Below are 16,011 nucleotides of genomic sequence, written 5' to 3' on the forward strand. Positions count from 1 at the left end.
CCTTGGCAACACTATTTAGCTTCCGGAAATCTATGCATAATCTGTTCTTACCCGGTTTTTTTACCAACACTATTGGGGAACTCCAAGGGCTGTTGCTCTCTTGGATGATTCCTAATTGCAACATTCTGTCGATTTCTGCATAGACATCGGCTTCTCGAGGTGGTGAAAGCGGGTAGTGTCTTGACTTTATTGGGACTGCATCACCTGTGTGAATCACATGCTCTTCCAAATGTGTTCTGCCAAGACCTAACTTTGAGTAAGACGGAAATAAGTCTATGACTTTGTTCAGGTTTTCTCTTTGCTCCGCAGTTAAATCATGTATTTTTGAATCAGAGCTTTGTCCTTCTAAACAGGAAATTTCAGGCTCAAACTTTGGCTTAATGTGGAAACTTTGCCAAAAGTTTATACCAAGATAAGCCTGCTGTTTCAAGGACGGTACGACATGAAAATCTATAACATTAGTTGTATTATTTAGATTGATTGGGATCTTGCACAAGCCTAAGATTTCTCGCTTTGTGCCATCAGCTGTGCAGATGTTTGACTTGAATGGCTTGATTGGAATGGAATTGCGTTTCAAAAGATCCACACAATCTTTTCCTAATACGCTTACCTCCGCGCCTGAATCTAACAATGCCCACACCTTTTCATTGCCGATTTGAATATTAAGATATGGCCTCATATCATTCAATTCGTCAAGAGTGGTAGATTCTATTGCTTTTCTGTGGCCTTTTCTAACGAGAAAACGATTCCTACACTTGATGATTTTTTCTGGAATGGGCTTTGTGAATATTCGTTTTTTAACTTGCTGGTAATGTTTCATTCTTTCGTGAAAAGAAAGGCGAGGTACGTCTTGGACGAATACCTCCTTGCTTAGAAAATCTGGTCTTTCAAGAATTGATTTTATTATGGGGTTAGAAATATCCGATGTTTTTGTATCTTCAGATCGTCTGTGACTTTCTAAAGATATACCTGTTTGTTTTATTGGCTCGGGGTCGTGCTTATGGAACGAGTGCCCCCGGCTGTCAACTCGCTCGCTTTCCCGTTTAAACCATGTTTTGAACAAGTTATGGTTGTGACGTTTTTCTCGCCACAGCGATAACAAAAGAGATTTCGTTTTTCGCTTGGACAGTCATAAAATGAGTGGCCTAACTTTTGACAGTTCCAACATGTGAAGTTGGATGTATCAAGAGCCTTGAAATTGGGTTTGTTGAATTTAGAGAAAGCCTCTAAATCTTGGCTCTCGCATTTCTTGTCTTCGGATGAGTCACTCTCTTGTTCTATTTCGCTGACATTTCGCTTATAATTCAAAGACTTCTGAGACGATTGGTGTAGCAAGAAGGCTTCACCTTGCCTAGCTACATCCCTCATTTGTTCTAAACACGTAAGTTGATATGGAAAGAGCAAGGTACCTAAATTATCTTTCGAATTCTTTTTGATCAAATCGATCAACTTGGTATCCGACAAAGGTTCTTTTAATCTGGCATTAAGTCTTAAAATCTCTGTATAAAAGTCATCAAATGTCTCTTTAAAACCTTGACGTCGAGAGACCATTCGTAACATCTTTTCATACTCGTTCTCGGTTTTACTGAACTCTTTTATGATTGCGTATTTAAGACTGTCATGTGATACGGTTGGATTCTTTTTCAGGAAGAACCAATACCAGGACTCAGCTTTACCCTTCAAAAGAACATGGAAGTTCGCTAGAACATGATCCCAGCTAGATTGGGATCTTTCTTTTAGGGTTTCGACTTTAAACCAAAAGTCATACACATTTTCGGTTCCATCGAAGGAAATCTTCCACTTTTCGACCTTGCAATTTGTGTTGATGATTGAAGGTTGTGAAGTGGAAGTCTGATGGCTTACGGGTGCTCGGTTTTGAGTGGAAAATGACGCGTTTTGTAGGAATTGTTCAAAGTCTACTCTGGGGTTAGAGTTTGGAACGTCAAGATTTTGAGTTTGAGCTTGTTGAATCGGTGGAATATTTATTTGCTCTAGTTTATGAGTTAGGGAATCCCTAATTGACTTCATTTCGCTAATAACAATCTTGTTATTGGCCTCCATGATGCGTTCGAAGGCTGATGCTAAGGTTTGGAGATCATAATTATCAGATCTCGAAGTAGTGCTTTTCTGATTGGCATTCTCAATTGCATTTTGTGCAGCAGCTTGATTGCTGCAACAAGCTGGATCTGACATCTCGTTGTTGGCAACGTTTATTTGAACCTGATCTGAACCAAGGCGAACCTGATTGGGATCTTGAATACTCTGATCTATGATCTGAGGACTTTGTTCAGGATTAACTATTTGTTCCAGGTTTACGTTTCGATTGAATAGATTTTGTTCTGGGTCTTCGATTTGGTTTTGTACGTTTTGTCCTAGATCTCCTATTGGATTGGGTACATTTTTTGGTGGAGGAGTATGTTGCACAACATGTGCTCTTTGATTTAAGTTTGACTGGGGATTGTCATTGTGCGTATTTGACGAGTTTCTGTTCGTAGTGGAAGAGTATTGACCCCTTGAATTGTTGAATTTGCCTCTCGAGCGAGTATTGTGTCCGCTACTACCATTCATGTTAACTAATTTAAAAATATAAAGTGTTTTAATTGTTTTGGTGAATTTATAGAAATTATTTTTTTTTTTTTTTGGATTGGATTGGGGTTTAATGTGGTTGGTCTTTCGTGAGATTTTCGTTATTTTTATTATAAACGGACGGACGAGTTGGATTGAAGAACAAAACTGAAAGCGAGTGAAGTTATAGTGGCAAAATAGTTCCAGCAATGAAGCTGCGAATTAGACAACACTATGAGAAAAGTACTAAATAAGTTCATATGCAACGAATCTTCCATACAATAAGAGAAGAAAATAATCGGGCTAATATGAACTGAAACAGCAAAACTTAAGGTTATTATTTTAAGTAGCAACGCGGGTCACCTACTGGGGAAAACACCGGGACTTACTGAAAAGTAAAAGACCCTTTATCTTACTGTGATAGGGCTTAAAAACATAAGCTCTGAGGTTGGGCGCCATTTCTTTTGTTGCGACTATTCATCATGTTATATAGGCTGGACTAAACTCAACGGAACCACACTTGGCATGCTTGCAGAAGGCACAGCTAGGAACGTCGGTGGGCGAGGTCCTTGGTCCGGGAGTTTTCAAACGCACACAAAAGATTAGTATTCATGCCAAGATTTCAACTAAAAAAAAAACAACAACGGACGGACACTTTCACTCGGCTCTGCTCTGTTCTCTGGGCGGCGACAGGTGTTGTTTGGCCCGGGTACCTTGTCTAAAATATCCCTCCCACTGACATTGTATGTCTTCCATGATAGCTTATACCCTAACTTTTTCATGACAAGATCGCTATCCCTGTAATGGCCTGACAAAATGACTCACATCACTCCATCGGGATTCGAAAGTCCACTGACCAACCCACACATAACCCAAAGAATAAAGTCTAGTTCATTTCAAATAATTAATTCTGGATTTTATTTATAATATTTGCATGGATGCATGTTTTAGGCTTTAGTGATAATTTATAGTTAATTTTAACTTAGATAATTGTAAATAGTAAATGCATGTTAAATTTAAGTTTTCATTTAGGAAAAATATAGTAATTCAATCTTGTTGTAATGTAAGTAGTATTAATTTTGTTTTTTTATATAGGTAATTGTTTAATTTTGTAAATAAGAATTGTGACGTTGCCTGGTATATAAATAATATGCACTTGATTTGTTGTGACAGGCGAACTTGACAAGAGATAGCTTTTGTCTCATTCCCATAGAGATAGTTGTATACAAATTTTAAGTATATAAAAAAAAAACTCACCACTTACGGAATCCAGATATTGTGCACAATCTCTGCCGTTGTTCGTTTTGATGACGTAGCAAGTATAAAGATGAAAAAATATGCCGCAGCTTGTCAAATTCATATGACGCACCAAACACACGCTATACGTACATATATACCTGCATGCACTATTATAAGTAATATTTCTTTTTTTTTTTATATGGACAAGATTGAACACTTTATATTAAATCAATTAAGTAGGCAATTTAAGATTAGATTTAGTTATTAAATATCTTAAAATATTTTAGCTTGTAAGTTATACATTATAAAAAAAAACAATAGGTATGTTTAAGAATAGGTAGAAAATATGATTTTTGATGAATTTGGTAGCAGAATCAGGGTTACGCCAGAATTTCACTATGGGGCTAGCTGAGGCTTCCTTTTCTGCCTAGCATCCACACCCGCACCACACACGAAACACTTGACCACGACCCGCACTGCACCTTGCTTGAGGACGATTTACAGATCAACGCGTCGTTGTCTCGAGTTCAGACGAGAACTGAGCTCGTTCTTCGTCTTGGTTTGCAAGTGCAAAAAAAAACAGTTGTTGGATTAGCGGTCGTGGTAAGTTGATTTTTATTTGGTGCTCCCGGTATGTATATAACTGGGCTTCTCCTCGATGAAGGCGTGGGAAAAACCCCGTTTTCTGTTCTGTTTACCAAGTTATGACTATGGGAAGTAAAGCTTTTAGAAAACGGCTAGATTCAGGGAGGTTAAAATTTACCTGTATTTTATACCAAGATAAGGAAACTTGGTATTTAGCTTTGATTCTTTCAATTCCTTTCTTGGCTAGTTTATTCACTACAAAAAAAAAATTTGAACTTCTTGAAAATACCTCGAAAGTTTGGTTGAACTTACGTCCGATTGGCTTGTGGTCACCGAAAGAAAAGAAATAAAGATAATAGTCTCTGGACGAGACAAGCGACAAAATGGACCGATGTCCGGTCAAACAGGTGTTTTTTTTTTTTTTTTTTTTTTTTCGGACATGATTACGTCAGACAATTCGAACTTAAAATTTCACAGGGTGATCATGTGTGCATGCATATGCGGAATTCCACAAGGAGTTCTACTGACGAACGTAACAGACTCTTACATGGAATGACCATAAAAGCTTTTCGTGTTTTGTTAAAAAAGTTGTCAGTTGAATTATTCTTAAAATTTCAAAACTACCAACAATATTTAGCATAAAATGAAATTATTATTACTATTTATTGGTCGCAACATAAATGTTACAACCTAATCCTAAACAAACTACAGCACTTGCACAAACACTTTTAGCTGGGGTAAAAATATAGTTTTACAAAATGTTTTGAAAAATATTTTATTTTTGATTTGGTTGGGGTATCTGATATTTGATATTTATTGATTTTAAAAATATATATATATGTATAAATAGTACAGGATAAATACAATACTTATTAAGGATAATGCAAGTATGCAAACACTATGTTTAAAACAATTGTAGCAAACTATTAATAACTTATTAAATAACAATCAATTAAAAACTAAAAACAAGGTAAAGAGATTTGAACAGCAAAAATCAAGCTTTTTAAACAAATAATTTGGAGTCTTGTTGAAAATTAGTTTGAAGAGAAGCAAACAACACCGATATTTAAAAAAAGGTTTCAAGTTGCAATTTAAAAGTTGATGAGCCTGCGACGAAACGTGATCGTTTCTTCGGAGGTTGAAAACAAACAGAGCAATGGGATTGAATGCCTTTAGCTTACGCAGCGAGTTGGAGTCAGGATCTGCAAATATATCACACCCATATGTTACTATTGGTATGATAAATGATTTAACCAGCTTAAATTTAGCTTGAGTAGGCAGAATTGATCTAGTAACAGATAGTCCTCGGAGTGAAGCATACATTTTGGAGATAACAGTATCGATATGGGTGTCCCACGTTAGCCTACTGTTGAAAGTTATACCTAGGTTTTTTGCATTTGTGACATATTCGATTTGGCAGGTGGACAGTTTTCATTCCGAGTTGACCAATCGAATATGGAGCATAAATCAATGTTCATTTTTTCTATCACATCTTCAATCATACCGATAGGAAAGCTTATATATAATTGTGCATCATCAGCGTAGATGTGAAACTGGCAGTAAGATAGAACAGATGGTAAATCATTAATAAACATAGAGAACAGTAAAGGACCAAGGATAGATCCTTGAGGAACACCTACATTGATATTAAGAAACGAAGACATTTTACCGTTATACGATACGGCTTGCATGCGATTAGTCAAGTACGAATAAATAAGATTTTTTGTTGTGTCAGAAAAATTTAAATAAGTCGTCAGTATATCACAGAGAAGGCTAGAGTAACGCAATCGAATGCTTTGGAAAAGTCAAGTAGGGTTATCACAGTTTTATAATTAGAGTCTAAATCTTGTCTTATATCTTCAGAAACTTTTAAAAGGGTGAGATGCAGCTGTATCTAGATCTAAATCCCGACCGGAGAGGGTTAAGAAGACGTGTATCTTCAATATAATATTTGATCTGGTTACTTAAGATAGTTTCAAAAGCCTTAGACAAAAAGAGAAGGATAGCTATTGGTCTGTATTGTATTTTCTTTCCTCGTTTAGGGATGGTTTTAAATTTAGATTTTTTCCAGGAGGTGGGATAAATGGAGGTCATTATGATGGTGTTGAATACGTGGGTTATATGAGGAAGTATGAAAGGAAGAAGGATTTTTAAAAAGTCTGGGTGTATGTTGTCAAGTCCAGTCGGTTTGGATTTAATAGAAAATGTTGCTTTACCTACTTGATATTCATCTACTGAACAAACAGAAAAAGCATCGACTTTATCGTTTTCCAAAACACCAGATTGCCCTGTAAGAATTTGGGTTGGGGTACTAGAGAACTTTCGATTCAATTCCTCTTAATCAATGTTTTAATGGGAAATAGAAGAATCTCCTGTTATACCAATACTATTGACTTCTTTCCAAAAATACTTGGAGGAACGATTTGAGTTGAAACTGTTATTATAAAAATTGTATTTAGTTGATTTTATTAATTAAGTTACAAGGTTCCGAGATGTTTTGAATTGCAGAAGCATTTCTCCAGATAATTTTGTATTTATCTATGTATGAGCTGTATGATATTATCACGGCAGACATATGCGGCGTTTGATGTTAGTGATAGTTTGTAAGGTAGATAAACTGTATGTGAAAATAAAGATTTTCCTATTTGATGGTATAATTGTTTTGCTTGTAGTGATAGGTTATTTTGGGTCGGTCTTAAGTTGAATGATACTTATTTGGCATCTTAAAACTGAGTAGAAAAGTTAAAATCACTCCAGTAAGTAGAACAGTGTTTGAAAAAATATTCGTCGATCAAGTGTGGATCTGTTAGTCAATTTCAATTACTTTTATTGCATGGGGTACTTAGTTGCCGGTAAGTGTTCTAATATCTGACCAAATTCGTTTAATTGATGTTTGAATTAAAATTTTTGAAGCTTTCGATTTTTGCTTTGCCATTTCTGCGAAAGATGGCTTTAGACTAATGTAATTAATAAGGTTTGTTGCATTCGGATATTTTTGATAAATTTTCCAAAGGGTTTTTTCGCGGAGGGCAGCGATATCAGGATTCCACCAAGGGACGATTTTTTGGATGGTTTGCTGTTAAATTGTGGGATAGCCAAGTTGACTGCGGAACAAAGTCCTTTACCAAATAATGCTGCTTCCTTGTTCACATTTGTGGATCGAGACTTATTTTAAAAATATTCTAGTGATTTAGATTGAAAAAGCTTCCAATCTGCGTATTCAGTTAAGAGCTTTGGAAAAGGTTTATGTTGTTTTTTTTTTTTACAAATAACGGACTGTTAGATTTATATAAAAAAATTACTTAATATCGAAAACAATATTTTCTGTGAGATAAAATAAGTTTGAAGCCAATTTATTTAATTTTTGAAAAGATACGCAAATTAGGCTAATGTTATCAAAATCTTTGATGCCGATGATCATGAGGGCGTTCGTTGATACACCAATAGCTCAAGTCTTTTTGCCTAAGTCTGGCTCTAATGACAAAAATGCATCCAAATAAGCGCTTTTCGCCCGGCCCATCACATCGTTCCTTGTCCTTAATTTGTTTGCGTGGATTGTTAAAATTTAATCCGTCCATATCCGAGGATTGTTGGTGCTTCGCAACTGGGTGTTCTCTATGTGGTCAGGAAGTCACCCTGATACACGACCTTCAACCTGAAGACCAGGTTCTTGATTTAACTCCAAGGACGAGAGCCAGCATTACCTCTCCTTACAGGCCTGTAATAATAAATCGTAGTAGCCCTATAAGCTGTTCACTAAGTAGTTCTGGAACTGTAGACGCTACTGTTGATTCCATCTGGATAAAAAGAGTGTGCCTTAGTGGAACCGTTCCTTCCCAGTCTCTCGTTTACTACCCCCAACAACTTTTCACTGGTGTTGGAACCCAATCTCCAGATAAAGTACTTGACAGCCGATGTTCACCATCAGGAGATGAGAGTAGGCGTTAATAGACATAGGTGGGTTTTTGAGAAAAACCTGTCGAAGCTTGTGTTCCTTGAATGCATTCTTCTACCATTTGAACATCTTTTAGCATAATTAAATTTTTTGTAAATTAAGTATAAAATAAGTCTCTTACAAACACCAAATCAAAGCTTTAATATTAGAGGAATTTAACAAAAACACAGCAGAAGTTATCTTAAAGCTTGTGTTTTCATTGAAAAACCATCGCAGAGATTTTATAAGGTTCAAAGGATGGCTACAAATCTGAGAAATATTTAAGATTAAAACATCTGTACGTGAAATTATTTCATACATTTTTTAGTTTTTTAATTTTGTTTATTTAAATAAGTTTTGAAATATGTGATTTTTCTTTGTCTCTGGTAAAAAATTCAAGGATAGATTGAAACCTACCTTTCCAATAAGAATTTCAACGTTCAATATTTCGATCCACAGTAGCTCGTCATTAATTTTGAACATTTGTGGTTTCATATTTTTATGGTTTGGTTATTTATTTAAAAAAAATGGAAACAAAATGTATATTCGTGTAAACATTATATATTTTATAAAATTCTTGCACTCAACTTATTTGAAAGAGAACAATTTTTAAACATTCTTTCCATGGCTAAACCAAACTTTGGCACATTTGGAATATACATACCTTTTCCGTAAAACTATAGTTTTGAAGAAACTCAATTAATGTAATATGAGCGTAATAAATACAATTACTTTAACTGCAGAAATTTCACTTTGAAAATCCAACTCGACGAAAGCGAAGCTTTATTACTACCTTCTGTTTCTCGCTAATAAGGATCCTATTGAGTCTGGATTCCGAAACTGAATGCATTCATCCATCTGAGAATGTTGTTCTATAGTGTACCGTGTACTGTAAATGGTAAATAGACAAACTCTCCCGAGTCCTTATATCCTTTTTATAAAAAGAACCTGAACTTGTGATCGCTGTGCTGTGCCTGCAAACAGCAATAACAGAATAAGACAAACTTCATATAAATGTACGTTACGCATCATGTTGGCAGACCGTAAGGAACACACATCAGTCGAGAGTCGCTTTTGATGCTGGAATTGGTCCTGGTCCTGGTTGAATGTTCCTGTTCATCCTTCCTTCCTTCGTTAATTGTAATACGTTATGTTGTGGAGCTTCTGACAGGAAACTCAGCAAAACGGTTTAATTACAATTAATCTCATGGTAGTTGTTGCCAAATATTATGCTCGACTCGTCCTGGAAACAAAAATGCATTCACTAAGGTTGATGTTTCGTTTTGTTTCATATCTGAATTCTGAACTCAACTCAGTCTCAGCAATTTTCTAATGTGAACTATATCAAACATAAAAAGAGAAAAACCCACCAGACATTCAAAAAACCTTATTGTATACGAAAAGGAATAAAATATCCTAGATGTTGTTTTGTTTGAATGACGGTAATGAAAATGTGTATTAAAATAGTTAAGCTTTTTCATACAGACGAACTTTATGCAAATGACAAGTTAGGGAATTGTAATCAGAGTTTCAGAGAGTTCACTTGAGTACGTATAATGCGAGCAAAGCTTAAGCAACGGTGGCGTGTATTTAAGGTTTTTGAATGGACACGGACCGTATACAACATTATGATTATTGTGTTTTCATATATGAAAAAAAAAGTTTCATCTTTCCCATCCAAACAAAGGTTTGAATGTATAAGACACTAACAGATGCGATGGAACTGACATTTCTGGTTCTGCTAAGATTAGGTACTCTTAACTTTTATTTTCAAAAGAAAGAACGAACTAAAACGCCTGAGTAAATTTAATGAGGATAACTTCGTCATAAGCTGCTACCGACAAACTCGAAGGAGTTATTAAAATCGAAACTATAAATCTGTGATAGTGTAATTAATAGACGAAATATATCGAAGGTTTAGTGATTATTCTTCAAATGCAAAATTTAACTTAAGAAACGACATTTTACTAAATGACGTTTACTTTCTTAAACCATAACAGAAAGTTCAAAATTTAGAAAAAATCACAACAAGACAGATTTAGTTTTGAAACTATGCAAGAACTTTAAATTTAAATTTTAATGAAATGAATTTGACGAGTGAGCTAAAGGCACAAGTTCAATAATTTTCCAAGCTATTTCTATTACCGAATCAAACGAAAGTAAATTAAAGGAATGTCAGTAATATGAACTTCACCACAGACATTTTGTTTACTTATCTAAATCAGGAATCGTCAAAGTTAATTTTCTAGACCACATCTAGAAGGTGTTCCCAAATAATCTAATAATTAAAGTTGTCACTTTAAACCTTTAAATACATCAATGTAAAGTTAAGATTCACGTTATGTTATTTATATTTTTAAAGGAGTTAAAGAAGAATTAAGAACAGTTTTATGAGGTAAGTTTATTCAATTATATGAATGACGTTTAAATGTCAGTAACTGACAGCGTCGGAAGGCAAGTTCAGAAATGATAAGGTAGTCTTAAGAATCGACAATGGAATTGATATCAGTCAGTGGATCGAGTTCACTGACATCACCGTGAGTAAAATTCTTACTGTAATTATTGACATGAATATAACATTATGTTGTAATTTTCTTGAATTTATCAATCACTTGTTAAATCAATAAACCACTTAGCAAAAATGTTGCCAAACATCAGGTTATGAGAAATGACTTGTAAAAAATAAACAAACCATAATTCCACTTTTTCAGAATTTGGTAAACATTTCAAATTATCAAACAAGGCTTTTAAGTAAACAACACCTATATTATTCAGTTTTCATCCATGCTTTAACTTTTATCCATTTTACGGTCGTTTTCGAAGAAGTAGGGTCCAATCACACCTCTCTTCAATTACTTGAGGATTCTCAGAACCCCAAATACGATAATTTTCTTTATTAACATACCCACCGGATGTTCAAATGGTAGACATGTGCATTCAAGAGGACACAAGCGTCCACAGGTTTTTCTCAAAACCCACCTCTGTCTATCAACTCCTACTCTCACCTCCCCGCGGTGAACATCGGGTGCCTAGTACCTCAAATGGAGATTGGGTTCCAACCCCAGTGGAAAGTTGTTGGGGGCAGCAAACGAGAGAGGGGGGAGAGGTGTTTCCACTAAGGCACCTCTCCTTATCCAGGCGGCAGCGGACGAATTCTCGAGATAGAATCAACGGTGGCGTCTACAGTTCCAGTAAGGTCGAACTACTTAGTGAACACCTTATAGGGCTTCTTCGACATATTCGGAGCCCAGGCCTATAAGGAGCGGTTCATCCGGCTCCCCTTCCTTGGAGTTATACTAAGGATCTGGCCCTCCAGGTTGGGGGTTGTGCCGTCGGGGTGACTTCCTGGCCACGTAAAAACATCATAGTCTCGAAGCAACAACAAGCCTCGGATACGGACGGATTCACTGTTGACAACCCACGCAAACGAAATAAGGACAACGAACTTCGGATATGTACGTGGAATGTTAGGTCCCTTAACAGACCACGTGCAGCCGAACAATTAGCGGAAGCCCTAAACTGCTGCAAGGCAGATATTACAGCCATCCAAGAAGTGCGATGGGATGGACCGGGTAAACGCAAACTAAAAGACTGCGATATCTACTACGGCGACTGCTACCGAGAACAAAGACAGCGTCTATTTGGGTGTGGATTTGTTGTTGGAACTAGGCTCAGGCAAAAAGTCTTGAGTTTCAACAGTGTGAGCGAGCGCATCACGACAATCCGCATCAAGGCTAAATTCGCCAACATAAGCCTAATATGCGCGCATGCCCCAACAGAGGAGAAAGATGAAGACACCAAAGATATGTTCTTCGAGCTCTTGGACAAGACATATGAGCAGTGCCCTGGCTATGACATTAAAATTGTCTTAGGAGATTTTAATGCCAAGCTAGGAAGAGAAGACATCTTTGGTGGCATAATCGGGAGATACAGCCTGCACGACACTACCTCCGACAACGGATTCAGGCTGGTCGATTTCGCTGCGGGGCGAGACGTTCTGGTAGCTAGTACGCAGTTCACGCATCTTAATATCCACAAGGGGACATGGAAATCTCCTGATCAATCAACCGTCAACCAGATTGACCACATTGCGATCGACGCACGACACTTCTCCAGTATCCAGGATATCCGAACATTCCGAGAGGCCAACATTGACTCGGACCACTACCTCGTTGTAGCCAAGGTACGGCTACGGATATCCCGATCCAAGCCAAAACAAGGAAGTACTGTGAGAAGATTCGACGTTAGACGGCTACAATCGCAAGAGACTGCCATGTCCTTTTCCGATCGAGTCTCTAATAACCTCCTAAGGAGTCCTATGCTTCCTGCATTAAGCATTGAAAACCAGTGGCAACATTGCCTTGCAGCCATCAGAGATGCCGCCTCTGAAGTGCTAGGTTTCACACGGCCACCACAGCGAAACCCCTGGTTTGACGACGAATGCCAGCAAGCTCACGCAGCGAAACAAGAGGCATACAAAACGGCGCTGCACAAAAGGACGAGAGCTGCTCGCGAGCTCTACGAGCAGAAGAGGAGAGAGGAACACCGGCTTCTTAGACGGAAAAAAAGGGAGCATGAGAAGCGCGCGATCGAGGAGATAGAGGGATGTCACAACAGGAATGAGGTTCGTAAATTTTACCAAAAGGTAAAAAAACCTCCCAAGCGTACCAGCCACGAACCGAAGCCTGTAAAGACGATCAAGGGAACATCGTAGTAGAACCACAGTCGATGCTGAGAATATGGAAAGATCACTTCTCCAAATTATATAACGGCGATGACGAACCGAATTCCGCTGTAAGGGAGATAGAACCACTCAACCTCGGCGACGCAGATCAACAATTCCACCTACCCGACCTTGACGAAGTGAAGATAGCTATATCTAAACTTAAGTCAAACAAAGCTGCTGGAGCTGACGGCATCGCTGCCGAACTATTCAAAGCAGCAGGCGATGACTTGGTACGGAGCATGCACCAACTCATCTGCAAAATTTGGTCGGAAGAAAGCATGCCCGATGAGTGGAATCTCAGCATAGTGTGCCCGATACATAAGAAAGGAGACCCTCTAAACTGCGCCAACTACAGAGGCATCAGTCTTCTTAACATTGCGTATAAGATCCTCTCTGCCGTATTATGTGAACGTCTGAAGCCATTCGTCAACAACCTGATTGGTCCCTATCAGTGTGGCTTCAGACCAGGAAAGTCCACTATCGACCAAATATTCACACTAAGGCAGATCTTGGAAAAAACTCAGGAGCTTCAAATCGATACCCACCATCTCTTTATCGATTTTAAAGCCGCGTATGACAGCATCTATAGGGAAGAGCTCTACCGAGCAATGTCTAGTTTTGGCATCCCTGTCAAACTTATCCGTTTGTGCAGAATGACGATGGAGAATGCACGCTGCTCTATCAAGGTCAGAAAAGATCTGACCGATGCATTTGATGTCAAAAAAGGTTTTAGACAAGGCGATGCACTGTCATGCGACTTCTTCAACATCGTTCTGGAAAGAATTGCGCAAAACTCAACCGTCAACACTAGAGGCACAATCTTCCAAAGGTCCATTCAATTACTCGGATACGCAGATGATATTGACATAATTGGAAGATCAAAGCGTGATGTCAGTGGAGCGTTTTTGAGCATTGCGACGGAAGCGAAGAAGATGGGTTTAGTGGTCAATGAGGGCAAGACCAAGTATATGCTGTCATCAAAAAAGGACACTGAACAACGACGTCTTGGACAAAACGTCACCATGGACAGCTATAACTTTGAGGTAGTTAAGGACTTTGTCTACCTAGGTACCGCTATTAATGCAGACAACGACACCAGCGCTGAAATCAAACGAAGAATAACTCTTGCAAATCGCTGCTTCTTTGGACTTAGAAGGCAATTGAGAAGTAAAGTCCTCTCTCGAGCATGTAAAATCACCATCTATAAGACACTCATCATCCCGGTTCTCATTTATGGCGCTGAGGCCTGGACCCTGTCAAAGAAAGATGAGAGCGTCTTAGGATTCTTTGAGAGAAAAATTCTTCGGGCGATTTTTGGTCCCGTACGCATAGATGGAGAATGGAGGAGAAGATATAACGACGAGCTGTACGGGCTGTACAGCGACACTGACCTAGTTAGCAGAATCAAAGTCCAACGGCTTAGATGGCTAGGTCATGTAGAGCGGATGGACATCAACGCTCCAGCCCGGAAGGTCTTCGAATCCAATCCCGAGGGACGGCGCAGTAGAGGAAGACCGCGACTCAGGTGGCGCACCCAGGTGGGAGAGGACCTCAACCAACTTGGCGTGCGAAACTGGAGACAGCTAGCTAGGGACCGAGCTGGCTGGAGACGCTTGTTGGTTGAGGCCCAGGTCCGCCCCGGACTGTAGCGCCACCTTAAGTAAGTAAGTAAGTAACATACCCACCGAATGAGAAATGTGCTTCATTGCTGAAAAAATGTTGTTCGAAAAATCATGGTCAGCTGGCTTCAGTTGTTGTGTGAGCTAACCGTATATGGATGTAGGTGTATAATATCCAAATACGCCATAATGTGCCGCATAAGACAGTCCTAATTTCTAAGAATGACGAAAAATGGGCATTTTCGAGTCTTCAGAAACACTTTCACTTAAGAAAGCGATATTTTCAGTGGTACGAGCTAAACGATCATGCATAGCTCTTACAATAACTGTTAATAATCTAGTCTCTTCAAATCTCTTCACAATTTTTGCAATTGCTTGCGTAGTTAGACGATTATGTAAACCATGATCTCCTATTAAAGCACTTTATGTGTCTGTAGCAGAATCAATATTTTCTTTTTTTCTTTTCAACAAAAAAAGAAATTGGTTCAACGACTTAGTTTGATAGATGTCAAATTCCAGCCCTATACTTTTGAAACCGAAAATTGGATAACCCGTTATAGTGTGTCAAATTTTTCTCTAACCTCAGTGGCTCCAAGCCAAACTCGGACACCTTCGAAATTTTCAGACTTAAGGAAAATGATGCAGCAATAATAAAAAGTTGAAAAAAAAAACAATATTATATTCAAATAGCTCTATATTTCACAGTTGTAAATTGAAAAAAAAAATATAAGGAAATTCATTTATTTTAAAATATTAAACCCAAAACAAAATAACATTAGAAACTTCAATGCGCAAGCAAAACTCGGACAGCCAGGACAAACGCTTGAAGTGTTAGGTTTTCGGAAGATTTAATACTTTGTGTGCAGTCCTTTATTTTTAAGAACCATTTTAAGTCTAGAAGGGAGTGATTGAACTAGCTTTGTACAAAATGTTGGTTCAATTTTATTCCACTCTTCTAGAAGAATCCTTTTTAGGTCAGTTTTGTTAGAAATAACGTGTTTTCTTATATTTTTGTTGAGATGTTCCCACAGGTTCTCAATGGGATTTATGTCGGGACTTTGAGGTGGAGTTTCCATGACGTGGGGACAGTTATACAAAAGCCAGGATCGAACCCTATAAGCTTTGTGTTTAGGATCATTATCTTGATAGAATTTCCAGCGATCACTAAGGCCAAGCTTTTGGACAGATAATGGTAAATTAAGCTTCAAGATGTCCAAATAAACATGTTGATTCATTATTCCGTCTATAAAATGTAAAGCACCAGGCCCTGATGCAGAAAAGGATCCCCAAACCATCACCGATCCACCGCCATGTTTAACAGTAGGTTTTAAATTCTTCGAAAC

The 16,011-nt window shown here is 37.9% G+C and overlaps 1 protein-coding gene across 1 annotated transcript; it reads right to left on the minus strand.

Annotated features, from left to right (window-relative positions):
* Positions 1 to 978: 978 nt before the first annotated feature.
* On the minus strand, positions 979 to 4,916 carry LOC129943258 (uncharacterized). Its single transcript, XM_056052567.1, has 2 exons — positions 4,568 to 4,916; positions 979 to 4,512 (listed from the first exon to the last, which is right to left on the minus strand). Exon 2 carries the CDS (start codon positions 2,566 to 2,568, stop codon positions 979 to 981), a length of 1,590 nt encoding a protein of 529 aa, XP_055908542.1. The 5' UTR covers positions 2,569 to 4,512; positions 4,568 to 4,916.
* Positions 4,917 to 16,011: the final 11,095 nt, after the last annotated feature.

The sequence above is a fragment of the Eupeodes corollae genome, chromosome 1 (genome assembly GCF_945859685.1).
Source record: "Eupeodes corollae chromosome 1, idEupCoro1.1, whole genome shotgun sequence".
NCBI lineage: Eukaryota > Metazoa > Arthropoda > Insecta > Diptera > Syrphidae > Eupeodes > Eupeodes corollae.

Excerpts from the sequence above, each read along its gene's own strand:
- LOC129943258 (XM_056052567.1), bottom strand. The coding sequence starts at position 2,568 with ATGAATGGTAGTAGCGGACACAATACTCGCTCGAGAGGCAAATTCAAC.